Source organism: Micromys minutus (assembly GCF_963924665.1).
Source record: "Micromys minutus genome assembly, chromosome: 16".
Taxonomy (NCBI): domain Eukaryota; kingdom Metazoa; phylum Chordata; class Mammalia; order Rodentia; family Muridae; genus Micromys; species Micromys minutus.
In genome coordinates this window covers 35,342,893-35,370,142 of record NC_137985.1, presented here as the reverse complement: position 1 = coordinate 35,370,142, position 27,250 = coordinate 35,342,893, and the positions used below count along the sequence as shown (strand labels likewise).

The following is a 27,250-nucleotide window of genomic DNA, read 5'->3' as shown; positions in this document are numbered from 1 at the left end:
CATGGAGAGATGTAGCCTTCTATCTACCACTGCTCACTTTTCGAAAGGTTGGAGGTTGAGGTCTCCTCCTCCGAGTGAATCTCTTTGCTTTTCACTGTAAAAGCCCTGTCTCAGTTCAGTATCTCCATCCCTTGCTTTGTTCCCTGCTGACTGAGGCTGTGTACCACCTACATAGCCTTCCAGTTATTCTCCCCCTAGGGAGCAAATGTGTTTGCCAAGAATGGGTGTCTTAGTCAGGGTTTCTATTCCTGCACAAACATCATGAGCAAGAAGCAAGTTGGGGAGGAAAGGGTTTATTCAGCTTACACTTCTACATTGCTGTTCATCGCCAAAGAAAGTCACGATGGGAACTCAAGCACGTCAGGAAGCAGGAGCTGATGCAGAGGCCATGGAGGGATGTTACTTTTGGCTTGCTTCCCCTGGCTTGCTCAGCCTGCTTTCTTATAGAACCCAGGTTTACCAGCCTAGTGATGGCACCACCCACAATGGGCTGGGCTATCCCCCCTTGATCACTAGTTGAGAAAATGCCTTACAGCTGGATCTCATGGAGGCATTTTCTCAAGGGAGGCTCCTTTCTCTGTGATTAACTCCACCTTGTGTCAAGTTGACACAAAACTAGCCAGTACAATGGGAAAGCATATTTCAAAACTGAGTCACCTTCTTGTGGTCCCACTAAATGGGTACTAGATAGCCTTTTCTAGGCCATTGCTTCCTGTCGGCGAGGCTTCAATAAAAAGCCACTGATACTTGCATTTGAGTGAAATTCTGACCAGGCCTGTTGTTCAGTAATTATTTGTTGTCCCTGCATAGTGGTAGGACGGAATGGTCCTTGTCCTCCTCAAGTGTCCCCAACGGATCACTGAGCTAGATTAACAGGCAAGGGTTTTCTCTCTAGAATGAAATCTACTGGGATGACTGGTCCCAGCTCAGCATCTTCAGAGCTTCGAAGTACAGCAGATCCCAGATGGAGATCCTAGCAAGCCAGCTCACGGGCCTGATGGACTTGAAGATTTTCTACAAAGGAAAGAATGCTGGTAAGGCCGTGTCCTCTTCTGTCTCCCCAGACTTGGTCTCCAGAAAGGGGCTGTGTGTGGGCAATCTCGGCACAGAGCAAGAGCTGGCATTTTGCCTCTCTGTTGTCACGACAACATGCACATTATTTAATTTCTTCCTAATGGCATCTTAATTTCTTTTCTAATGATACACAAACAGCTGGAAGACAGCGAGTTCTGCCTGCTGGAGTGCTGGTGCTTAGTGGGTGATTACGCCCTCTTCCTGCCCTTGGCTCCTGGTGATGGGTGGTATGGGTTTCTGCTAACAGCTGCGAGAGGCCCATCATGTGCTTCATCCCTCTCTGGAACATTCACAAGGAATGGTGCATGCTGGGTTCTCGGATGCTGGCATGCTCAGATGCTTCAGTGCCCATTTGAACATACCTACTTCTGTGGCCACACTTTGGGCAGGGTTTTTATTCATAAACCACATTGCATGTGTGAACCTCAGGAAAATGAATGTCTTGTTTTCTCTTCTCAGTGTTTTGCCAGTGCCTAGCACTTAGTAGGCGCTTAGTTCTTATTTGTTGAAAGAAAGAAGGGATGAACAGAATTTATTTATATTTAGAAAAAAAAAAAATCTCACATTGCATCTCAGGCTAGCCTGAAACTTCCCGAGGAGCCCAAGCCAGCCATCCCCCTGCTCAGCCCCCCAAGTGCTAAAATTACAGGTGTGAGCCATCATGCCTAATTGTTTCTGTTTTTTCTCTTTGAGGCAGAGTTTTGTGGTGTTACCTGGGTTGTTCTAGAACTCTCAATCCTCCTGCCTCAACTCCCTGAGCAGTAGTCCTTCAGGTGTGCACCACTACTCCTGGCTAAGGGTCTTTTTTCTAAAACTATTGGCTCAGGATTCTAGGACCTACTGTCAGCCAGTCCTGCAGGCTGAGATTGTAGTTATGGGAACATCCTTTCTTCCTTGGCTGCCTGTTTGCTTATCTTGAAGGAGACTCGTGATTCTCTAGGAGAAAGACAAGGCTTTGCTGGGAAGAATAGTCCCTTTAAGCACACCTTCCTTATCTCTATGGATTAAATAGCTTCCCCAGGTCTGCTGGCTCCCCTCTGTTGACACATTGCTGGGTTTCCTGTTTTGACTATAGGGTTGATAGGCACCATTTTGCAGTTCTTGGCTCACCGCAGGAGGAGAAAATTGACAAGGAAAATAATACAGTCATAGATAACCACTGTTATCCCTTTGGAACTAAGGAAGATAGCTTGAGAACTCCCTCAAGGAGTGTGGTGCAAATCCAAGTCAGCATTGTTTGTATGCCTTCTCAGCCAGTAGGGGGTTGGTATCACGATCTGTGGTTTGCAGATCAAAGAATGAAATCCTAGATATTAATTAGTGTTCCCAAAGGTTCTCCACCAGTGTGAGAGCTGCCACTAAATGGAGAAGCTACTTTTTTTTTTTTTTTTTAAAGAGGAGGCACCCATTTTTTATGGTTTTGTGGTTTTAGCATTTTTGTTGGTTTATTGTGTGTGTGTGTGTGTGTTCTGTTCTGTTTTGTTTTGAGATAGGACATTAGTTCCAGCTAACCTTGAGAGATAACTGATTTAAAGTAGGACAGGGTGATGGGGCCCTGCTTCTCAGCCTCAGCACCATTCTCTCTGGGCCTGTGAGGAGGGACACCACCCCTGCTGCTCCACTTCTGCAGGCTGCTGAATGTTCTCTAAGATGCCACCTCGTCCAGAAGAGTGTGGCTCCATTTCTCTGGGTGCGCATAGCATGTCGGGTGTGTACCCCGGCCGTTTCTGTAGCACCGTTTCAGTGAGTCTGGTTGTCTCAGGCTCCCCACTTCCCACCTTGCCTGCCTCTTAGGCCAGCAGCTCAAGCACAACCGAGGGGGCAGTCACACCCAGTGGGGAGCAGTGAGGTGCAGTTTGCAGCTGAACCCCTATACTCTGTACCCTCAATAGATTCTCAGCATAGGTGTCATTTCCCCTTCATGTTCCAAAGAGTGATTGTCACTTTAAACTAGCTAGAGATCGATTCAGGGGTGTGCGGTGGTGCCTGGACCTGAGGAAGGGCTGTCTTGAGGGGGATGTACTGGTGGAAAGGACACAGACAGGGAGGCACAATCAGCTGTGAATGTCACTTTGGCCTGCAGGGGCACTTAATGTATCTCTTCTCTCCACATTTGGGATCCTCTTATTTCAATTCAGGATCAGGCAGGACTTTTCCGGGGTGACAAAAGCAAGCTTCCGGTCTCTCAGACAAGCCTGTTTCAGTTAATGCTCCAGTGGTGAGGTTACCAGTGATGTTCAGACCCCTTATCCATAAGCTTGTTGACTTTAACCTCCCTGGCTCTGTAGCACCCAGTGTGGGATGCATATGGGGAACCCCGCGAGCCAGGCCATCCACCTTTGTTATTTTTGCTATTCACTCCCAACACTCGTAGGACTTTCTATCAGCCAAGCATGAAACAATGGTAGGTGCATTTATTAGGGGATAGCTCTGTCACCCACACCACACTTATGTATTTCACAGGCTTTGATCTTTCCCCAGCCCATGTGCCTCCCCATACTCCCATGGTCTTCCCTGTCTACATGAAAGCTAGGTTCGACGGCTTGTCTGGTGATATGCTTACTGCTAAGAATCTGAGTCAGGTTGCCTTTGAAACTTCAACTTCAGTGCAGCCATCAGACCTTATACCATCAGCCAGCCATGCCTTGAATAGCAGTGTCCTCATGATATGACAATTTGACAGGTGCTGACCTGTAATAGAATGTAATAAAAAAATTGGTTTGCATGGAAAATTCGGGGTGTTGGGGTGCTTGGTTGTTAGTGAAGGCATTTCTGCTCTTGCTATCTGGCAGGTTTTTAGGCAGAGCCACCAGTATTTCTCCGAGTAGGAAGTTTCTCTTTCTTCAGTTACAGAGGTCATTTTGCAAGATTATGAGTCTCTTCAGTTGGTGCCGCCATGGCTTGAAGCATGTTGGAATTCTTTTAATTCTCCCTCAGAGCCTGTCAGAAATACAGGTTTCCAAGCACCTGCGAAAGTGGGTGTGGATATCTGTTACTTGAGGAAACAGGAATTTGGTAACTGCCAAATATTTAGACACTTAAGTGAGATGGTAGCAGTTTGGGGTTCCCAAATGGATTCCAGAAGAACTTCCCAAAGAGAAAAATCAAGAAATGTCCTGAGTGTGCCTTGTGAGGAAGTTGTAGGCTTCGTCTTCTAAGTGGGCATTTGTCTTTCCTTCATCTGGGATAATGGTCATCACACCAAATACTTTTGGCTTCCTGGGTAAAGGGTCTGTGGTGGTTTCTTCCTTCATCTCCATTGTGCTTTCTCATGTGGCACACCCATGTTCTCTTCTGTGTCTCTGTGGCAGCTGGAATGCTCTTCCCCGCCCAATTCTCGTCCTCAGACCTGGTGACTTGCCTGGTCTTGCCCCGTATGAGCTTTCATAACCGCAGTACCGTACAGCTTTGCCTGGATCAGCCTCACATAGGACCCACATGTGTCCTAGTTTACCTAGGGACATTCATTCTGCATGTGAAAATGCTGGTCCTGTTGTTTTATGGACACAGTTCCTCTGCACATCATCCTGTAATTGCACATGTTTAGTCCATCAACCCTCCCTTTCCTTGGAACACTGAGTGTTTTAAACACACAGCACAATTTGAGTTGTTTGTCATTGGGAATGGACCCATGTCGATTCCCATAGTGAGCGATGTGGGATTTGAGGTAAAGGACCCCCTGATTGCCACAGATGTCAGGGTAAACTGGTATCTAAGGCTTCTGCTCTGGAAAGTTGGCAATGAGGCCCTTAGGGTAGACTGAGTCATTTGCTGGAGTCTTTTTGAATGTTTTTTTATGTGAATTTCTCCCTCTGGGTGAGCACACATGTGTTTACATGTGTGTATGTATACATATATATGCTTATTTGTGCATGCATATATATAATGCATATATACATTCATATATATGTATGTATGTACAGTGCCCCTTATTCTCTTCTTCTTAGCATCAAGATGATATCATCACTAAATCATTTTATTTGCAACACCACCTTAAATAACACCTGCAGCCCCAGGCAATACTAATGGCCATCTATTGTGATGGTTAGTGTCAACTGTTAACATGACAGAATCTGGAATCTCATTCCAGATGGGGCTCTAGGCATATCTGTGGGGAATTATCTTCTTCACATTAGTTGGGATGGGAGAGTCTGCACAGGATGCATGTCACCATACGCTGGCTGTGGTCCTGGGTCATATAAATGAGCAAATGGAACGGACCATCAATATTACCTCCATCCTTCTCTGGTCTTTGTGAACATAAAGGCCCAGCTCCCTCAAGTTCTCTTTCCTCAGCTCCCTACCCTGTGAACTGTGCCCTGGAACTGTGGATGAATACAAAGAAATCCCTTCTCCTCTAAGTTGCTTTTGTCAGCAACAGAAAAAGATGCTAAACTATCTATGAATCTCGTTTCCCAGCCTAGCTTAAGTCTTGTACGCAAGGAAACAGATCACATGGATTTCTGGGAGGTGTGGGAGGATATATGTCTATAAAAGAACCAGACAATATTTTCATGCTTATTTCCCCATTTCATTTTTTAAAGATTTATTTATTATATATAAGTACACTGTAGCAGTCTTCAGACACACCAGAAAAGGGCATCAGATGTCATTATAAATAGTTGTGAGCCACCATGTGGTTGCTGGGATTTGAACTTAGGACCTCTGGAAGAGCAGTCAGTGCTCTAACCACTGAGCAATCTCTCCAGCCCTCTATTTTCCCATTTCATGATTAACACCCATGAGCAAAAGAAAATGATGTATACACTTCACAGTTTCAGTGCCTTATGCCTCTCCATGGCTGTGTCATACTTCCCATTGTTACAAAATAAGTGTGCTATCCTCTACTTCTACCGGGAGAAGGGTGGAAGGGCAGGAAAGCAATTCTGCCATGTTTTTTCAGTCTGTGAGAGCCCGAGTGCATGTGTGGTGTAGCATTTTGCGCATCTTCTCTGGCATTCTTTTTGCTAAGCTGACCCAAGGGAAAGATCAGAATAGTAGTTAGATCAGTATAGTACCTGGCCCTTCTGTGGATTTATTGCAGGATAGTGGCTAATCAGATTTATGTGTGGTCTCTCGTTCAGCCTGTTAGCTGTGCTGTGGCACAAAGGACTTGGGAAGGAGAGACCATTATCTAGGTATATATTTCAGTGAAAGGGCCTTCCGGTTCTGAAGAGCAAAATCCCATTCGAGCTGGAACGGGTAAAAAATGTTATTGAAACACAAGGAAGGTAGTAAGTGAATGGAGAAAAGAAATAAAAGAAAAGGAACGTGACTGGTCCTAGGTATGGTGGAGGAGAAGGTTCCCGGTAGATAGGTGGGAAAGCACAGCCAGAGGCAGACACATTTGGGCGAGTGCACAGTAGACCAGATTGAACTGTGCCTGGAGAGGGGAGGAGGAGGGAAAGGAAATGGTGGTGAGGAAGAGGGTGGGGACAAGCCGCAGCAGCCAAGAGGCCCAAATGTATAAAGAGTGCAGGTAGCCAAAATGGTTAGATTATATAGGGAGAACAGCCCAGCCCCTGGATTGCAGAGTTCAGGACTGGGGGCAGGCTATACCAGCCAGGAGGACCCTGTGGCCAGAAGGGGATGCAGGGAGAACCTGAATCCAGCAGGGAGAACCTGAGTCCAGTGTCCACTTTGATATGTAAAATAGGCACCTCAGCAGTTTGTCTCAGTTTAACAGTAAGGATCTCTAAATTGGAAGATCTGCCTAAACCCTCAGGTGACTGCTGATGGGTTTACAAAGCCACCTTTCCTGAAGGGGAAGAGTCTCCATGTCTCTCTTGGCACCCTGACTCTGCAGACTGTAACTGCAGATCCACCACAGCTGCGGTTTACCTACAGGTTAGGCTTCTCCGCTCAAACTTAACAGGTGGTTTCTAAGCCAACAGTAACTCAGTTTCACAGCACCTGCCTTGGGCCCCAGCCATCTCTTTAACTTTATTTTTATGTGTTCGAGTGTTTGTCTGCATGTAAAAATGTGTGCCCCTGGTACCCACAGAGGTCAGAAGAAGGTCAAAACTGTGGAACTGGAGATACAGATGATTGTGAACTGACTGTGAACCATGTAGGTGCTGGTAATGGAACCTGCGTCTTCTACAAAAAAACAACAAATGCTCTTACTTGCTAAGCCATCTTCTTCAGTCCCATAGGCCCACGAAATCTTATAGAGACAAGCCACTGAAAAGCTCTCACTGTGAGGATTAGGCTTTTACTTTGGCTTCTGAACAGAGGTTTGTCAAAGTGGTTGATGGTTCAGAGATATTTCTAAGCTCCCCACTGCCTCATCTGTAAGATGACTTTCAGTGGCTCATGTTCTCTGGCTGCCCTGTGGCACTTTTTTTTTTTTTAGTTTGTTTAGATTTTTATTTTGCATTTCTTTTTTCTTTTTTTACTTTTTTTTTCAGTCACCCACCTACCCCTTTCCACCTCCCCACCCTGACATTCCCCTACACTGGGGCATCAAGCCTTGGCAGGATCAAGGGCTTCTCCTCCCACTGATGTCCAACAAGACCATCCTCTGCTACATGTGCAGCTGGAGCCATGGGTCTGTCCATGTGTGCTCTTTGGATAGTGGTTTAGTCCCTGGGAGCTCTGGTTGGTTACTATTGTTGTTTTTATGGGATTGCAAACCCCTTCAGCTCCTTCAATTCTTTCTTTACCTATGGCACATCTTAACCTAACTTTGCCTTCTGTGTTTTCTCTCTAGGAAGCAATGCCTGCGTTGCTCATCCCTGCAGTCTACTGTGTCTCCCTAAGGCCAACAACAGTAAAAGTTGCAGGTGTCCAGAAGGTGTGACAAGCAGTGTCCTTCCTTCTGGGGACCTGATGTGTGACTGCCCTCAGGGCTATCAGAGGAAGAACAACACCTGTGTCAAAGAAGGTGGTGCATCCCTGGTCTTCCCTACCCTCTTCCTCTTTCCCTTCTGATCTCAGTGTTTGCTAAGTTTGGTTATGAGGAAATATTCCAGGTGGAAATGATACTGGTTAGATGCTGAGAGGTTGTTTTCTGGTCCAGGTTGTAAGGCCTCTGGCTCTTCACAACAGACCTGGGGCTGTTCACACAAAGGTCATGGCTGTGGCCTTGGTTTGATAGTAAATGACACAGCTTCCCTCAGGGCCACCTTCCTCTTGTTCTGTGTATTTCTCTATGCAACCACCGAGCAGCTTGCCTTCCAAACATAGCTGTCCAAACTCTGTCAGGGCAGATTGCTTTCTGTCTGCCCCCACAGAGCTTGGCATGGCCCAGATATTTGGGATCAGGGATGGCAGAGGTCTAAAAGTCTTGACTTCTGAGCTGTGAGCAAGTCAATGACAGTAGGAGCCTTGTCTTTAGCCAGTTTGAACTTGAATAAATGGTTTTAAAAAAGAGAGAGAATCTGTCTTGTCCCCCTCATTCCTGCAGGTTCCCCGATCCTCCACCCTGTTACCCCCACCCCCTAGTTTCTAGCCTCATAGTCCTATCAGCCAGGGCCCAGGAGAGGTGGTCTGGCATGAAGTCTGTGAATTGATGGCTGAATTCCTGTGTTTTCCTTATTCTCTAGGACATATTTACTTTGCAATCCTAACCACACTTGTCTGAGGCCAGGGCAGGAGAGTGTACAATGGAAGCTTTATGGGCCAGCTTCCCTAAGAATACAAATGGGGAAAAGATGACTCTCCCGTCCTCAGAAACAGGAGGCTTCCTTTCATGCCCTCAATGGCGTCTTAAAGCTATTTGGAAAGAAAGTCAACAGTAAATTATAAGAAGAGGGCAAAAAGGTTTCTCCAGTCACCATTGGAATGCTTTCAATTGTCCACACAGGCCACCGGTGTCCTTGACCCAGTGTGCTAAACAATGCCTTTATGTCCTCTATAGGTCCTTGCTTTAAAGAAGCTATGGACCAAAAACAAAAAAAAAAAAAAAAAAAAAAAAAAAAAAAAAAAAAAAATCATGAAATCTTAGTAAGCTGCTAGTTTCTTAAATTAGTAACTACATGGATCTATAACTATTGTCTAACTACATGCGACCATCCCTTTCTCATGCCAAATCCATGACTTCTGTGGATAATAGATTCCATGGATCCTCAAGTCCTTTGTATAAGAGCATAGGATTTGCATGTAACCTGCTGTATACATTTCCTTTGTATAGAAGAGCATAGGATTTGCATGTAACCTATGTCCAACCTGCTGTATACGTTCAGCCACCGCTAGACTGCTGGTAATTCCTACTGCAGTGTAAATGCTGCATAGGTAGGGGTTACACTCTACAGTTCAGGGAGGAGTGATATCACAGAGAACAAAGTTCATCTGCGTGTAGTACAATGCAATCCCCCCCCCTTCGTGCCCCGAGTATTTCTGGTGTTTGGTTAGCTGAATCTTGAACGTGGAAGCCACGAGTACACAGAGCCAACCAGGTACATATTATAGCTGTAGATGTATGGCCTGGGTGTGTCTGATGCTCTGTGGACACAGCCTCTTGAAGGCTTCTAGTTTTGCTGATGGTGAGATTTGTTTCCCAATCGACACGGCCAGCGTCGGCCTTTTCCTCTGCTTCATAGTAGTCCTCTCTAAACACTTGCAGCCTGCCTCATCTTCAGTTTTAATTTCAAGAGGAAAGAAAGAGGCTCATGAGGGGTGTGTGTGGGTATGTGTACGTGTGTGTGTGTGTGTGTATGTGTGCATGTGTTTACAAACGTGTGTGCTTCCTGCTTCTTATGCATGTGGACCTACTTGCCCCTCCCCCCATCCCATCTGCTGCAGAACACAGTTGAGGGAAGAGAAGAGGAAACTGAGGAGACAAAGGTTTTCGGTCCGGTGGTCAGAATAACAATGCTGGCTCCCCTCTCCCCCCACTTTAGAGAACACCTGTCTTCGCAACCAGTATCGCTGCAGCAACGGCAACTGCATCAACAGCATTTGGTGGTGTGATTTCGACAATGACTGCGGGGACATGAGTGACGAGAGAAACTGCCGTGAGTCATCCGGGCGTAGGACAGCAGACCATTGCTTGGGGGGCCAGGCTGGTCCTTCTGGCTTGTAGCCTGTAGTCTGAGGTTCTGGCTGGACACTACTGTGGTATTTATCTAAATGGATGGGATTTGGGCTGGAAAATCACATGTAAACATATGTTATGTATCAGTTCATTCCATATGTAAACATTCCATATGTAAATTTAAGTCACATCTATACCACCCGTGTGCTGTGGTAAGGACTGGCCTTTGGAAGGATAGACAGTGAGCAGAATGAACTGGCTGAGAGAAGGGAACGCAGACCACGGTGGACCTGTCTTTCAAACCAATTACCCCTGGCTACCCAGAGGCTCTCTCACCATTAGCACTGTAGGACAGAGGGAAGCCTGTGGGCTCTGACAGATGTGTGTAGGCCTTCCATGGAGCACATGCTGGGGCCCCAAGTGCCTTAACACGGGCAGCAACTTTACAGCAAGCTTATCCAGTTTGCATCTAGTGTGACTCATTAGGTTCCTGTGGACCTTGCAATGCCTTTCCCTGCCTGCTTTGGCTTGTTGGAAGTTTCGTATGAGTCGTTATATATATTCCCATGTTCCCTTGACCTCAGTGTATGCTTTCCCCATTCGAGGAAAAAACTGTCTGTATTAATTCTTCTCTCCTAGATTACATCCCCAACACCAGATTCCTCCACACCACCCCCTGTCCTCTCAGTCCCTCCCACCTCCCCTCTTCCCCCAGATCTACTTCTCCTCCATTTCCCTTCAGAAGAGAGCAGGCCTCCCAGGGATATCAACCAAACAGGGCATAACAAGTTATATGGAGACCAGGCACACAACCTCATGTAAAGGTGGCAGAGGTAACCCAGTAGGGGAAAAAGGGTCTCCAAATTAGAAGAAAGTCAGAGACAGCTCCTGCTCCCATTGTTAGGAGTCCCACAGAACACCCAGCTGTACAACCATAACATATATTCAGAGGAACAAGGTCAGATGCACAAGACTCCCTGACCGTCATCTCAGTCTCTGTGAGCCCTTATGTGCCCTGGCTAACTGACTCTGTGGGCCGTGTTGTAGTGGTGCACAGGAGTATCTTGAGAGGCAGGTTGGTGAAAGCTTGTACCTCTGGCTGTCCTTATTATTATTTTTAAATAGGCCTTTCCCATTTATCTATGTTGTTGCCGGAAGCTGTGGTGCTTGTGAAGGGATAGGCAAAGCTCTTTTACAACATTAATAAATATTATCCAGTACATAAAGGAGACAGTGGGGGATGGTTATTCCATATAGGGTTGTAGGAAATAGTTCAAACATTAGTTGAAGCAGAAGTAAAGAAAAGTGAGCTAGTGTTCCTGTGCCCCGCACTCAGGGTCTCCTAACAGCTTTGTATGTGTACAGAAGTCCTGACCTCTGTGTTTGCGCAGGTGGCTACTGGCCTCAGTACTGGCCTCCCACAGCCCTAGCCCTGTGACTGGTCTCACAGATTTCTGCACAGTGTGAACCCCTGCAGTGGGTGAAATGTGGGGCTGGCTCTGTCCTCCTGGTTTGGTGTCTGTCAGCTGAGGTTGACAGTACCCCCACCCCCATCTCTCCCTTAGACAACCTTTGTTTCCCCAACTCTCACATGTCTGAACCCACTTGGCTTAGGTCTCCCCATGTCGCATATGACAGGGGTGAAGTGATAAAGAATGCCAGGGATTTGAAAGCTCTCCCCTGGGAACCAAACAGAGGGGCCAGATCTGTCTCTCGTGGCCTCTCCTTATCAAGGAGTCCGGTCTGCCTATCCAGATAGTGAGCAAAGTCCTGTCCGCGTGGTTGCAGAACAGGGCAGGTGTGGTAGGGTGCCGTGGCATGGGGTGACTGCTGAGAAGAGCAGAGGGGGCTTGCAGGCAACTTGGGAAAGATGCTGTCAGTCCTTTTCCTCCCTGTTAAACAGACTCCTCCAGCTGGGTGGGCGCCAGAACCCAGGTTTTCACGTGAATCCCCTACGGCCCTGTCATTTTGTGTTCACTCCCTGCCTCCTACCATGAGCTAGGTTACAGAGAAGAAACGGAAGCTCAAATAAGAGCTGCTGGGACATCCAGCAACAAGGTTGACATTTGGTGCTTTATTATACCGGGAGCCTCCACCCTCTGTCCCAGGACGCTGCTCTGCTCTGTGTTGATGCCTCAGCAGCTTGGAGAACAGTCTTCCTCCCCTCATTTCTCCTGACGGCCTTTCCCCTGGGCCTCAGGTTTCTGGGTCAGCCAGGACGTTTCTGTTCAGGAGAGCGAGTTAATCGATTTTCAGACCCATCCTTATGATGGTGAGGCATGCAGAGGGAGAAGGGAGTCCATTACCTCTACAGTCAGCTTGATAGGGTGTGGCCCTAACCTTGAACTCTTCTGTACCCATAATAATGTACCAGAGGATAGTCATCTCTGTCAATACTAGAGGGAAGAGGGTGTAAAGAATAAGATGAGAGAGAGAGAGAGAGAGAGAGAGAGAGAGAGAGAGAGAGAGAGAGAGAGAGAGAGAGTCCTGGCTGATTGTACCACAGTTACTTTACCTTCATTTTACAACAGAGGTAGCTTAGGGAGTTAGTGGGAGGATTTAAACCCCAGCCCTCACTGGGTGCAGATGTAATAGTCATTTCTGCCTGTAGGATTCTGTCTGTATTCTGGGTCACCTGTGCGATGTGTGCCAGCTGCTGGTCGGCGAAGGGGCATCCCTTGCAGACAATGGAGTTTATGTTGCTTGCTTGGGAAGAGTGCTTGACAGTCTGGAAGGATTTTAGGGGTTACTTCAGCCCTGCCCTTGCTCTCCCATCCAGACAGCAGTGTCTCACCCTCTGAGCCCCATTTCTATCTACAGCCAGCCTTGGAAAACATTCTTTTCTACCTTGGATGGGTGTTTCAGGTTCTTGTGTGATTGTTTCTGCCATGAGGTCTGGGTGTAGTTCTTGTTATAATTAAAGTCTGCCTCCCTCTAGTTTTAACTGCTATTTTGGTGGGGAGGTTTGTAGCTGGATAGGGGATAAACTGGACGTAACAAATGTATCAATGTGTCGCTTCTGAACTGGACCAAACAAAGGTATCAACGTGTAGCTTGTTTCTCATGGTAGCCACCACAGTCTGTGATGCAGACACCCAGTTCCGGTGCCAGGAGTCGGGGACCTGTATTCCACTGTCCTATAAGTGTGACCTTGAAGACGACTGTGGAGATAACAGTGATGAGAGACACTGTGGTAAGGGGGTGTTCCTGGGAGGGTCCTCATGCTGCTCACAGGGCTCTGCTAATGGAGGGGTGGGCTGGAGTCAAGCGTTGCTGTTAGACAGTTTGGGACTTGGCATCTCCCACCTGCATGCCCACCTCTACCCTCATATCAGGGGCCTGCCATTTCTCTCCTCTGCTCAGGTTTGTAGGACCACTTCACTGTTTTACACGAGCATTCAGTTACTCTGGAATCACCGATCTCTGGATAATGGTCAGGAGGTGGCATCTAGACCCCACCCCCACTTATTCTTGATCAGCCTTTGTTTTCCAATCTGAAAAAGAAAAAAAAAAAAAATGGGCCCTCTATTCTCTTTTAGACAATGTATACTTGAGATGTGAAGTCAAGGGTGTGTGTTTTCTGAGTGGATTCAATTAGTCCTTTTGTTTTTCATTTTATCATTATTATATGTGGCCATGATGTACATGTGAATGTGTGCACCATAGTTTGTCTGAGTGGGGGACATGTATGTGTGGGTATGGATGAGGAATAAATGTGGAGTCAGTTCTCACCCTCCCACCTTTACATGGGTTGTGGGGATCGAACTCATATTGTTGGGCTTGCATGGAGAGCACTTTACCCACTGAGCCATCTTTATGCTTCCCCAAACCCCACTGCATTCTTAATAACCATAGAGCCTAGGGTGGCTTGGTCCTCCAGATCTTCCTGCCTCATCTTCCTGCGTGCTGGGGCTACAGATGCGTGCCCTGCTGCACAGATGTATCGTTGTTCTCTTCAAACCAATCCAATGCCATACCCTCTGTCAGGAGCCGGCTGGCCGCACTGAGGTAACCCTGGCTCTCTAAATGAAGGTGTCTGTGTCTGGAATTCTAATCCGCTGCCATCGCCGGGACTAGTGGGGCCTCCTCATCTACTCTTTGACTGGCATCCACCTTAATGATCTCCTTAGCGGGATTATCCAATATGACAGGATCACTTTATGTCAGAGCCGGGAGCTGAGGGCTCCCACCTCCTCTTTTGTAATTCCTTTCTGTTGTATCCCACTGCCCTGCCAATGTTTTGAGCAGGCACTGGTCTGAAGCTGCTACCTACTGTTGAAGATTTTATCAGTGTGTGTAGCGCACAAGCCCCGAGGACCTATCAGTCTAGAGGGAAAGGAAAATTGGAGGGCAGACGCCAACCCAGACATGGTGATGAGTTGCTGAGACCCTGCCGACCCTCCCTTCTGTCTATAAGGTCAGGGCAGGCAAGCTGTTGAGTGTGCACATGGACAGGGTTGGCTTTGTTTGCTATGAGCAGGTGGTTTGACTCACAGGGGCTAGACCTAGCAGAACAGGGGCTCTTCACAAATCATTTTAGCACAAACAAATAATTGAACACACTTAGGGCCACTTTTGTATAGGGTGTACCTTGGCCTGGCTAGAGAGGGAATGGGGTTTTGTTTTATTTATTTATTTTTGTTCCATAATAATTCTTCTATCAAATGCCATCAAAATGGCCTTGGGATCTACAACTCTTTCTAGCACTCTTTCCTTTCTGCCCCACAACTCAGAGGATGACGTTTGTGGGTACAGTAGGAGTGTACCTTCCCCTGGAAGAAATGTAACCCCACATGTTTCCAAGTCCCTGTGCTCATCTAGCTCCCTGTCTGGGTACCAGTTGAATCTTTGACAGCTCAGCACCTCTGTTCCCCACCCCCATTCTTGGTTCATGGTTCTCTCCTGCTCATTGGCCCTGAAACCATCACAAGATCCTACTTACTGCAACTCTTCAATGCTGGGCTGCTTCATAAGCCTCCGACTCCTCATGAGCACCTCATTCATCACCTTTGCTATCAGCAGGTCTTTGAGGAAAACAAGTTGGACATCTGTGTTGGGTCCCATGCTTGGCTATCCTTGTTTGTTTTCATTTTTCAAATTATTCTAATAGTGTGTGTGTGTGTGTGTGTGTGTGTGTGTGTGTGTGTGTGTTTTCGTGTATGTGTATATGCACCATAGCACACGCGTGAAGGTCAAAGGACAACTTGATGAGTTCTCTCCCTCCACTTTTACACAATGTCTTAAGATTTTCATTGCTATGACCAAGGCAGCTCTTACAAGGGACATCACTGAATTGGAGCTAGCTTACAGATTCAGAGGTTTGTTCCATTATTATCTAGGTGAGAAGCATGGCAGTATGCAGGCAGACCTGGGGCTGGAGGAGCAGAAAGTTCTACAGCTTGATCCAAAGGCAGACAAGAAAAGACTGGCTTCCAGGCAGCTAGGATGAGGGTCTCAAAGCCCATCCTCACAGTGACACACCTACTCCAACAAGGCCACACCTCCTAATACTGCTATTCTCTGGGCTAAGCATATGCAAACTTACACAGCAAGTACCTTCTTCGGCTGCACTAAGCCGGTCAGCTACTCCACTCCTCCTGTATGTTTGAGGCTTAAGATAATTCCACTTGGAAGTTCTGTGTTTCAGTCCTTTTAGGCTTCTGTAAAAAATAAAATAAAATAAACTTATAAACATATGACTTATAAACAGTAGAGATTAATTTCTCCTCATTATGGAGTCTTGGAGTTTCCAGATCAAGGTACCAGAAGATTTGCCATCTCGTGAGAGGCTAGTCTATCATATGGTTACCTTCTCTGTGTCCCCAGGAGGCAGCAGTGGTGAAGAGAGCCTACCTTCTCCCTCAGTGAGGTCATAGATCCCTCCCCTAACCACCTTTTAAAGGTCCTATCTTGTTCTGCCGCATCAGTGAATTCCTTGTAGGGGTTTGGAGGTAGGGGTATGTTCAGGCCTCCATGGGGTTTTGTGATTCCCCAAGACCTAAAGATGATATGGGGAATACTTGCTTCTTTTGGCCAAGCTGCACTGAATCATTGGCTCTAGGAACTGTTCCTTCTGGGGAGCAAAGCCATGGGCATCCCTGAGCTCTATCTTCTCCTCAGCAGTCTCAACACTAGAGCCACTTTCTTTGAGGTGAGCATCTTCCAGTGAGCAGCCCACAGCTCTCCCTCAACATTGGGCTGTGTGTCTAGGATCTCCGGTTCTCGAAACCTCTGCTCTCTGGCCTCTCTCATCATTGTGTCCTAACTTCAGTCTCATTGCCATAGCAGGTGCAGAAATATTTGTGGAGTCCATAGCAAATGTCATGATAAATGGGAGAGGTTGCTTTTTATTTTTCAGAGTCTCTGGGTGTCAGTATCTTAGCACATCTAGAACCCATTTGCATCATGCATGATGGGAACTGTTCTAGGTGACCTTACATCCTTGGTTTGAGGTCTTTCTTTCCACCATGTCTGTGGATGATCCAGGATAGATGGCTCCTAGTAAAGGTCTCTGTGTCTACATAGTCTGAAAAAAAATGGTTGGCGTGTGTCCATTTCTGACTTCTGGGATGTCAGAGGCAGAATTCTGAGCATGCCCAGTCTCTGACCTCCAATCCCTGCTGTGCTTTTCTCCCCACAGAGATGCACCAGTGTCGCAGCGACGAGTTCAACTGCAGCTCCGGGATGTGCATCCGGTCCTCCTGGGTGTGTGACGGAGACAACGACTGTAGGGACTGGTCTGATGAAGCCAACTGTACTGGTAAGCAAGGCTTATCTAGCATTTGGGCCTTAAGCGAGCATAGAAATTAGATGCTGAGAATTAGTGTTAGAAAGAGCCAGGTCAGCCTTCCTCAGAGCTTGTGTGTAACAAGGTAGAGCTGTGAGTAGAACTCCACAGTGTTCTGGGGGCTCTATATGCTAGATCCATCTTTTTAATTCTTTGGGACCAGTTAGTAAGAAACCTTTCATATAGATAGACTGTTGGTCTAGGGACCATGTCATTTTTTAGGATTTATTTATTTATTATATAAGTACACCGTAGCTGTCTTCAGACACACCAGAAGAGGGCATCAGATTTTATTACAGTTGGTTGTGAGCCACTATGTGGTTGCTGGGACTTGAACTCAGGACCTCTGGAAGAACAGTCAGTGCCTTTAACCACTGAGCCAACTCTCCAGCCCCAGAACCATGTCTTCTTAAGATTTATTTTTATTTTATGTGTATTGGCATTTTGCCTGTATGTATGTATTTGAGCCGTATGTATGTGGTACCCTCAGAGAAGAGCATCCAATCCTCTAGAACTGGTTACAGATGGATGTGAGCTGTCAAATCCATGGTTGGAGTAGCACTAAACCAATTAAGGGTTCTCTAAGAGGGTTAAAATACAGGCTGGGCTTGCATTTCTTGGGTTAAGATTTTATCCTTGGGAACATCATGGGTGGGAGAGGAGTGTGAGATGCTAAAAGACAGGGGCTACGTTCCAGTTCCTCTCTTAATTTCACGCATGCCTACGTTATTTTTGTGAGTGATTGGCAGAGTTTATGGGAATGGTGAACACTGGGTAGTTCAAGATGTTGGGAATGTTGTGAAAACAAGTCTTGTTTTACTATCCTTCCTGCTGACCCTATGTTTTTATGTGACTATAACTTTTCAAGAACTAAAATTAGAATAGAAAATTTTCGTAATTCCCAGATTCCTCTAGAAGCTGGAATTCAGTTTGGTCCTAAGCACTCCAAAACAATGGTCCTGTGTACTATTAGGATGCCCAGTAATGCCCCCACAATCTCAGCTCCAAGAAGGCCACGTTTTGGGGGTGTAGTCTCCCCTCGAAGGGTGCAGGACAATTCTTTTCTACAGTGTGTGTGGCCTACTAAAGAGGGAAACCTAGGAGCTGCTAGGAGCCAAGAAGCACATACAGGCCGTCTGTAGGCTTGAGTTTGGATAGATAATTAATTACCTCTTAGAAGGGTGCACTCAGGCATCCAGGATGTAAATTGCAGCATGGTCGAACACCTCGTTAATACTGCCATTTTAGACCAACCCAGCTTGCAGCAGCTTGCGCCAGACTTCTGGAATGAATTAACACTTCAGTACCATGGGTGGGCGTGTCATAAACTCCAGGTTTTGCCTGTACTTTCCTGTTGACAGTGATGGAACTCCATTTTGCCGTTTAACTGTACCTTGAGCCAGTGTTTCTTCAAAGCCCTTTAAGACTGATTCTCCTTCTTGCCATCTCGGAGTAGTTAGAGGGTGGATTCCAGCTCATTCTGCCCTAGGTGTGACGCTTCATTTCCTGATTTACTGAATCCAGACAAAGAGATGGGTCAGGGCTGTCTGCCCTGGTGTCCTGGTGTCACTGTGCTCTCTGAGTTGAGAGTATTCCTCATTCTCATCCTCTGTGTTGCTACCTAGGGTTCGTTTGGGGTCTTTATTCCTTTGAAAATACCCTAATTGTTTTGATGTTCACTTAAGAAAGAATTTCTTTGTACTCATAACATCCTTCCTCTCTCATAGGTGTTTAAGCACTTTAAATTCTTGCCCACAACTAGAAAATTAAAATGCTTAGTAAACTATTGAGTGTTTTAAAGCACTGGATAGGTAATATTCTAGTTTTTTCTTTTAAAACCTTAAACATTAGGGCTGGGAATGTAGGTCAGTGATTTTGCACAGCATGACTGAGACCCTAGGTTTGATTCCCATCACCTCTAAATTAATGAATAAATAAATAGTAAATATCTAAAATTAATCAGTTATTACTTGTTTCTATCTACCTACCTACCTATCTATCTACCATCTATTTATCTATTATTTATCCTCTATTAATCACCTATCGATGACCTATCTATCTGTCTGTCTACTGATTATGTCTGTCTGTCTACATGACTCTGTCTGTCTGCCTACCTGACTATATGTCTGTCTGTCTACCTGACTAATATGTCTGTCTGTCTATATGACTATATGTCTGTCTCCCTGACTATATGTCTGTCTGTCTACCTGACTAATATGTCTGTCTGTCTGTGTATATGACTATCTATCTGTCTACATGACTATATGTCTGTCTGTTTGCCTGACTATATGTCTGTCTGTCTATATGACTATCTGTCTGTCTGTCTAGTATGTGTGCAGCATGAGTGCACACACCTGTGAAGATGTTTTGAGGTCATAGGACAACTTTCAGGAGTCTCTCCTTCTAGCATGTAGATCCCAGGGAGTGAACTCAGGTTGTCAAGAATGGCAGCAGGTGCCTCTACCTGTTGAACACTTTTGCCTGCTCCCCAACTTACTACTTTTAGTGACCAAACATTTGCCAGTATGTCACTTTACCAGCTATTGTCTTGTGTCCCTTCAGTTGTTCTTACGACTCAGGGCTTTGTGAGTATTAATGTGTCACTAGCCTCAGATCCAGCTGAGTCTGGATTTCTTCATTTAAAGTCTGTTCCTGTAGTTTTATTGATGGAGTTATTCTAGTTCTTATAGACTCATGTGCCCATTTTAATTCTCTTCTCAGAGTATCTGTAGTACTGACATCCTTGTCTCTATGGTTTTTACTGTTATGAAATTTCACTTATTTCCTTTGGAGACTTGCTTTCTTCTCAAGATCTGAGAATTTATGCTTTTCATTGGTTTTGGATCTTACAGTTGAGTAGTTCGTGAAGGTCCCTGGTACTCACCAGTTACTCTCAGCCCTTCACTGGGCAACATCATCCTATTGATCTCTTTTCCAGTTTTTATATTTATTCCTTTGGATTCTTAACTAAACTCTGAGTTACTTCTTTAGAGCTGCCTTCCAGTTCTTAAATTCTCTTTTCATCTAAATCGAATTCTGGTTTCTAGGGCTATAGATACTTTTTGTAAAACAACTATTTTTAAATAAATACATTTTAAAATAAATATTGTATCTAAAACATCTAGTCATTTCCCAGCGATAACCTGTAATTCTTCCTAGTTCTCTTTATGTTTTTTTTAATTTTATATCATCAATTATTCAAATTTAGTTCCAGTCACAAGTCTTTCCTCCAGTGCACTCCACAGTAGTTCAGTGCTTTGTAAGAAGTGAGACAGAGATCTCCCTCTGTAGATTTTAGTATCCATCTCTTTAAGCCCACTTGTGTGGTAATGATTCTAATCAGACGTTCCAACTGATGTTGATAAGTTGGGAAAAATCAAAGCCAGAGAGGAAGTAATAGGACGCCTCTGTTAAACTGATACTCACCCAACTGACCCCACAGTTCCAGTGAATCCCGTCATCCTGAGTCTTCAAATGCTGGATCAGTCAGTCTCTCCATCTGGGTTGCTGAAGTATTATTTTTGAGCATATATTATTTCTCAGACACTTAAAATCAGATGACTAGCGAATTACTCAGAAGATTTATTTTTAATCCAGAAAAGGAAAAGGCTACACATTCTAGGCATGCCTGGTCAGTTGAGTAAAATTCTGAAAGCTGATTAATCCTTCTGATCCCTGCCTCTGGGCTAAAATCTGGGGATCTCAGACACACTCTCCTAGACTGTCATTTGGAAACCCCACTTTGAAATTGTTATCAATTAAAACAAAGTGCACAAGCCGAATAACAAGTAGATCCTCCAGATAAGAGCCTTAAATGAGTTTACGCTCTGTGAAAAGGAGCCAGGCTGAAATTGGTTAGAGGACGCCGGACTCTCAGCATTGATAAATCAGAGTATAGGCAATGGTTGTTACTAGACAGAAACTCACGTAACACGCACCATTCATAGATTCCTCTTTTCAGCATGAGTATATTTTAAAAAACCTTTAATGGACTCTTAAGTGCCCTGGCTTGTAAACATTGAAAGATCCCTGTGGACTCACATGCCTACTTCTTTGGTCTTCAGAGATGAAAAGACAGATAATGGATTGTACGTGTTTCAAAATGGTTTGAAGAGCCAGGTTCTCGGTATTTCTGAGCATTGCGAAAGAGTGGCCTTCAGTTCAGTAGGGATTCTGGCAGACATGGGCCATTTTTCTAATTCTCCAGTCATCTGATCTGAATAAAACACTGTAGCTTGCTTGAAACAGCTCTTTCTGGTTGGTTTTTCTCCTTCTTTTGGGAGGATCTCTATTCCCACTACAGGAGCCACAGGAACTTGTCTAGGTTGCAATATTTCCTTGCCAATATTTTCGCTTTGTACTGTTTGACTTGCTACCAATAGCCTATCCCATCCAAAAATGTTAAATAGAAAATTTCATAAATAAATAATTTTTACATTGTAAATAAGTTTTAATTGTTCTATTTTATTATTAACTACTTTTAATTTATTATGACTTTATTTTTAATTTATTTTTTATTATTACTAACTAATTTATTTTTATGATTTATGGTTTCTATTTTTATGATTCAGACGTTATAGAAATGCATGTTAGAACATAGAACATATGTATGTAGTGTTCAGTAGTCTCTAAAGTTCTAGATATCCATGAAATGTCTTAAGGTGTGCTCCCTGTAAATCAGGAGCTCTCTGTGTACTTATTTATGCTACTTGTGAACAACACAGGTTTGAACATTCCTTCAGCAGTGAACAGATAAAAAACAACTTCCTCTTTCTTCATGGAAACATTACATTGTTGGTTTGGGCTCATGCAAAGTGTTATATGCTTGGGCTGACCTTTGAGATTTGGAGTTAAGTTTAATGACTTTGTATGCAAATGAAGCCGCTACTTTCTAACAGCACCTCTAGGGCTGCATGCTTTTAAGTTCAGCATTTGGGAGCCAGAGAAAAGGTGATCCCTGCAAGTTCAAAGCCAGCCCGGTCAACAGTGAGTTCGAAGGCAGCCAGGGATACACAGCGAGACCCTGACTCAAACTAAACAAGCAAACAAATAAATGGGTAAACCAAAAACAAACGGGAAACTGCATTTCTTTGTCTCATTGCCTTCTTTTAAGTCAGCAGCTCTCAACCTGTGAGCCCGTAGATGTCCGAATGACCCTTTTCACAGGGCCCCATGTCAGATATCCTGCATAATTGATATCTACGTTATAATTCATAACAGTAACAAGATTACAGTTATGAAGTAGCAATGAAAGAATTTTATGATTGGGGGTCACCACAACATGAATTGTTACATTGTTAGGGTCACATTGTTGGGATGGTTGAGAATCACTGTTTTAGGTGATTGCCCTGGATGCTGAGTGTGTCAGGTGTCGCTCTTGCCTTTGTAGAAGATTTAAATCATTCCTGGTTCCCAGCTTGCTTTCTTTTAGATTCTGAATTCCTTGTGTTTTGTGGGTCTGGAAGTTTCTGGATTTCAAATGGGGTGGTGTTACTTAAAATTACATAGGATCATGTCACTTTATAACTTGGCAGAACTCTGAAGACAGTTGCTGGGGAAGGTCTAGAACCCTTCCCCCAGAACACACAGCGCCTCTTATCTCGTGGCATCTGTAGGGAGGAGACTTCTGTGAGAGTGTTCAGTGGTAGCACTCTGAAGAGGAAGGGCCCACTGCAGACACCGTCTCTCCCAGCCACTCCTCCTGTGTGAAATGCTCCAGTGTTGTGAGGAGTCTTTTCTGTAGGTGACTAGATCTGTCCACTAACTTCTGCCACACTGCAACCCGCCAGTGCTGGTTGAGATCTTTCTGAATTAATTCTTGGTGACCTTGGCCCTTGTGCAAAAGAGCCATTTGTATAGCGGTAGCTTTTCCTCTAGTGCTGCCTTCTCTTTCCTCTAAGTGATTGTGGTAGACATGATGCTATCTCACTGGTGGTACATGGTGGTAGAGAGAGCTAGTGCTCCCCAAATTCTGAGTGCTCCCTACCCTTAGTGGCCCCCCGGTCTCCTGTCTCATGGCCTCACCTGTCTCTTTAGCAGTAAAGATATTACTAAGGGACAAAAGTACTTGTACCTCAGCTGCTCCCTAAGTCCACACCTTGACATCTAGTGGAGAACTTCCTTCTGGTAGTTAACAGGGGAAAGTGGAAAAGGAAGAATGACTTTGTCCCTCTTTTTGTTGGCAGCCATCTACCACACCTGTGAGGCCTCCAACTTCCAGTGCCATAACGGCCACTGCATCCCCCAGCGATGGGCATGTGACGGTGATGCCGATTGCCAAGACAGCTCTGATGAAGATCCTGTCAGCTGTGGTAAAATTCAGATTCCCTGGCCCTTCCCTGGGGTCTGTCATTAAGGGGAGGGGCAGCCAATGAGGCAGGAGGTGAAACTTTGTTCTTATGTGTTAGCAGTTACACACACACACACACACACACACACACACACACACACACACACAAACACACATAGAACCGTATATACAGTGCTTTCTCTATTAGATAGCTAACATTCCTTTGCTGGACATTCTGAATTTTCGTAGATGTGGAGTCGCTGGGGTCAAATATCATTCTGTAAGCCCTTACACACACTTCTCCTTTCAGATTCCAAAGCTTAAAATTAGCTTCTCCCATATGCCAGCATTTCCTGTAGTGAGCATTTTAATGAAAGATGCATGTTTATCTTATAGAAATTGTGATCTGCTTTATCCAGTTGATCCTGGCTGGGCATTTGAGAATGTTCTGCTCTCCCTCTTAAAGCAGCAAGATGCTTAGAAGGCCTGTTTCGCCTTTGTGCTATTTTGGGGGACACTTTGTACAATATGGACTCATGGTGGCAGAGGTTGCCATGCCTTCCCATGGTCCCTTTTGCTGCTAGATTGTCGTAAATGCTCTCTGCCCATCCTGAGCTGCACACTCCCCGTCACCTCCCCTGATGACGTCATCATCGCACTTGTTTTCAGGACTCTCTTCCCTTCTCTCTCCAACATGGTTTTTACATAGCGGCATTAAGCCTTTTCCCAAGCCATAGACGTGTGGACCTTTCCTCCATCTGAGTGATGCTCTTTGACTAGTTTTCCAGGAATACCAACTGCAGCACATTTCCTTGCCTTAGAATCTAGTCTCTGTAGAGTGAACCGTCCGCAAGGTGCTGGGCTCTCAAAGACTGCGCCTGCCCTGTTGGCTCCCTCACTTCCAAGCAGTGCTGGCCACTTAGGCAGAGAGACTCGGTGAGGATTTGGCGCCAGGATGCTTTAGTTCTGGCTTCAGTTTCACCAGAAATGGCTGTGAGACACCAGACTCTCAAGGTCTCTAAGCAAACATACTCCAAAGGGGCTTTCTTTGCCTTAGGATTCCCGAAGAGTAAGAATCGAGGTGCTAAGCATTTTTAGAGCATATAAAATCCTGGATTTAATAACTCAAGAGTTTGCATCCTTTTTTGTTCCTATTGCTGAAACTTTTCTTATAAAAATATAATGAATTTTTCCTAGGTGTTTTTAAATAAACAATCCACTAACATTCACAGCACTTTCCGAATTTATTTGCTATTAATCTAGGATGATCCTTAATTCTTATGTCTAATAAAGAAGCCAAATTGTGGAGTCTTATCTTACAAAACTCATTTGCTTTCTTCCTTTTTATATTGGTTATTTTAATAGTACAGTCGGGGAGAAAAAAGCCTAAATAGAAAAAGCCCAAAGGGGTCTAGAGTAAAAGTTGCTCCCACCCACACCCACACCCCCATCTGCATACTTTCTGCCCCATTCTTGTAGAAAACCATATTTTAATGGTTTTACATATTGGTCAGTGTTTTTAAATGATTAAGAATATTGCTGGGCAGACATAGCTGTATCAGGCTGTCTCAGTCAGTGATGGGCTCTGATTACAGTGGTCCTACAGATAACACAGGAGATGTGAAGTTTTTGTTGGGCAGTGACTCCGAGCTTCCTAACATCAGGGTGGGATGTGTCACTTGTGGGTTTGTGGCGGTGTTTGGGTCAATCAGCTTTTAGTGCTGCCAGTTGTATACAACACACGGTTGAGCACTATGTGTGGTGCAAAGGTGATAACGCTTACTTGCGCTGCTGTTTGCCTGTTTGCTATGTATATCCTTCTTGCCATCCTTGCGGGCCACTTCACCAGGTGCCACTGCCTCTCCTGTTTACCTTGTCTCTCCAGAGCATGTAAAGTGACCGAGCTGCTGATGCCATCTTGGTCTGTCTAACCACTGTCTTGGGATGTTCACAGAGTAGCAAAACTAACCACTGACACACTTCTTAGCACATACCCCATTGTTATATGAACTATGATTATAAATTTAAAGGCACATATATTCTTTATACCTCTCAGAGACACACAATGTGCCATGAATGGTATTTTGTACCTTGTAAATTTTTTTACATAGTGGTATATCCTAGATGATTTTTTTAAAATAATAGTCTTCTCCAGACTCATGTAGCCTTTTGTTCAACAGTCCCTCCATACAAGTGGCTGGTTCCTGCTACCATGTGTTGCAATGTAACTACAACGCATTAACTATAACTACAATGTGTTATAATGTAACATTTGTGCTTCTGCTAAGGCTGTAGTTTTGTTCCTGCATTTTTTTTTTGAGTTGTGTAAACAGAATGCACATCTGCTTTTGGAATTGCAGGATCTTACATATACATACATATATATGTCTGTTTGTAACTTTGCTAGCCAGTAACAAATCACCCTGGAGGTGGTGTGGCCTTGCCCTTGGCCAACAAGTGTGAGCACCTGCCTGTTTCTTCACTGTTGTTCTATGATTGACTTGAATTTCAGAGAAAAAATGCAACGGATTCCACTGCCCAAACGGCACGTGCATCCCATCCAGCAAGCATTGTGACGGGCTGCGGGACTGCCCCGACGGCTCCGATGAGCAGCACTGTGGTAAGTCCAGTCCTTGCCCTGGTGGTTGCACCAACCTCTTCTTTGGTACCTGGCCCCAGAGTTCTCGACCTAAGGGCATGGGTCAGGCAAGGATACAAGGCTGGGGGAGAAAGGATGCATTGAGCTGAGCAGGGTGATTGGGGCGTTAGAGCACACTTAGGTAAACGTGGCCATTTGGTTGCCGTGTGTACCGTCAGCCGCGTGGTTCTCTTCGCCTGGGCACTTACCTTTTCCACTTGCCTGGTTTCATTAAAGCTTATCACTGGATATCACTGGAACTGTTTCCTATCCCATTTCAATCCTAAAAAGATTGTAGTATACATCTGTGGTGGTGCCGGAAATAGCTGGGGGCTTTTAAAAGCCACAGTGTCTGGGAGCTACCTCAGATGTTCTGAGTAGCACTGAGTGTGGCTTGGGTGTTGAGATCTTTCTGGTGTTTTGGTTTTGTTTTTACAGTGCTCCACACGATTCTCATGTGCAGTACAGGTTGAGAACAGATGTGTTAGTACAGGTGTGACCTGGCCCCTAGGCAGGATCCGGCCCATCATTCAAAAGCGTGTGTTAGTATTAGGCATGGCAGACTGGCCCACGGCCAGATTCATCCTAGTTCTTCTGAAGTCACATTGAACACACTGTGTGTTGCATGTGGCTGTTCTTGTGCTATTGTGGTGAAACTGAGCACACAGAAGACACTGTGTTTTAGGCTTCTATAAAACAAAGGCCAACACCTCTCTCTAAAGGTGTGGGGGTTCTCATGGGAACAACATCTTAGGTTTGGCATGTTTAAACACACACAAGTTAGAGAGAGGGCATATGATAAGGAATTGGTGTACAAGAGTATGAAAACTATTAAAAGGCAGTTATTTCTCACATCCAGATCCCTTCTTGCTATGGGTTTCCATGATCTCTTCTTCATAAGCATTTCCAATGTCTCTCCTCACAGGGACACAACCTATTGTGATTTCTCTCATTCTAGTGACCTTGTTTTTAAAACCCCAGTGGCTTTTGGCTTTTCTAAAGGACTGGTCTCCCGATAGAGTTAGTTACATTGGTCTCAGGGTTTCCACAGAGGAGTTGGAAACAGGGCGAGTGCGATTCGGCCTGTAATGCCGGCTTCTTGTAGAGAATAATTGCTGACCTTTGTATCAGAGAGTCGGTGTCCTATTAATCATGGCTAAGGTGTGGGCTTTGTGCCAGGCACCTCTGGGGTGCAGTCTGAGCTTCTTGCTCATTAGCCTTGTGCCCTAGGCACAAAGAGTACTTGATGCTGGCCCCCCTCATTTCCTTGTTCCACATGTATGCAGAGACAGTAAAATCTCTTATTCCGATGCCCCGTTTACTATTGTCTCGGGGTTTTCACGGTCTTCTTTATGACAAGTGCTTTCACTCAGTGGCATAAACTGCACCCCCAGTGGCTCAGGGCCTTGCAGAAAGAGGTGCTCCACCCCTAGTGCCTGTCACCATCACCGTGCATGGATCCTGTCCAGGAGCACTTGTTCAGGG

At 45.2% G+C, this 27,250-nt stretch overlaps 1 protein-coding gene across 1 annotated transcript in view; it reads left to right on the top strand.

The window, feature by feature from the left end:
- SORL1 (sortilin related receptor 1) overlaps positions 1–27,250 on the top strand; it is a 150,385-nt gene that overhangs the window by 90,426 nt on the left and 32,709 nt on the right. Inside the window, exons 21-27 of the mRNA XM_080930526.1 lie at positions 896–1,034; positions 7,787–7,960; positions 9,918–10,031; positions 13,122–13,244; positions 16,692–16,811; positions 23,024–23,149; positions 25,640–25,747. Coding sequence (XP_080786652.1) covers positions 896–1,034; positions 7,787–7,960; positions 9,918–10,031; positions 13,122–13,244; positions 16,692–16,811; positions 23,024–23,149; positions 25,640–25,747 — 904 coding nt within the window. The remainder of the gene's footprint in view (positions 1–895; positions 1,035–7,786; positions 7,961–9,917; positions 10,032–13,121; positions 13,245–16,691; positions 16,812–23,023; positions 23,150–25,639; positions 25,748–27,250) is intronic.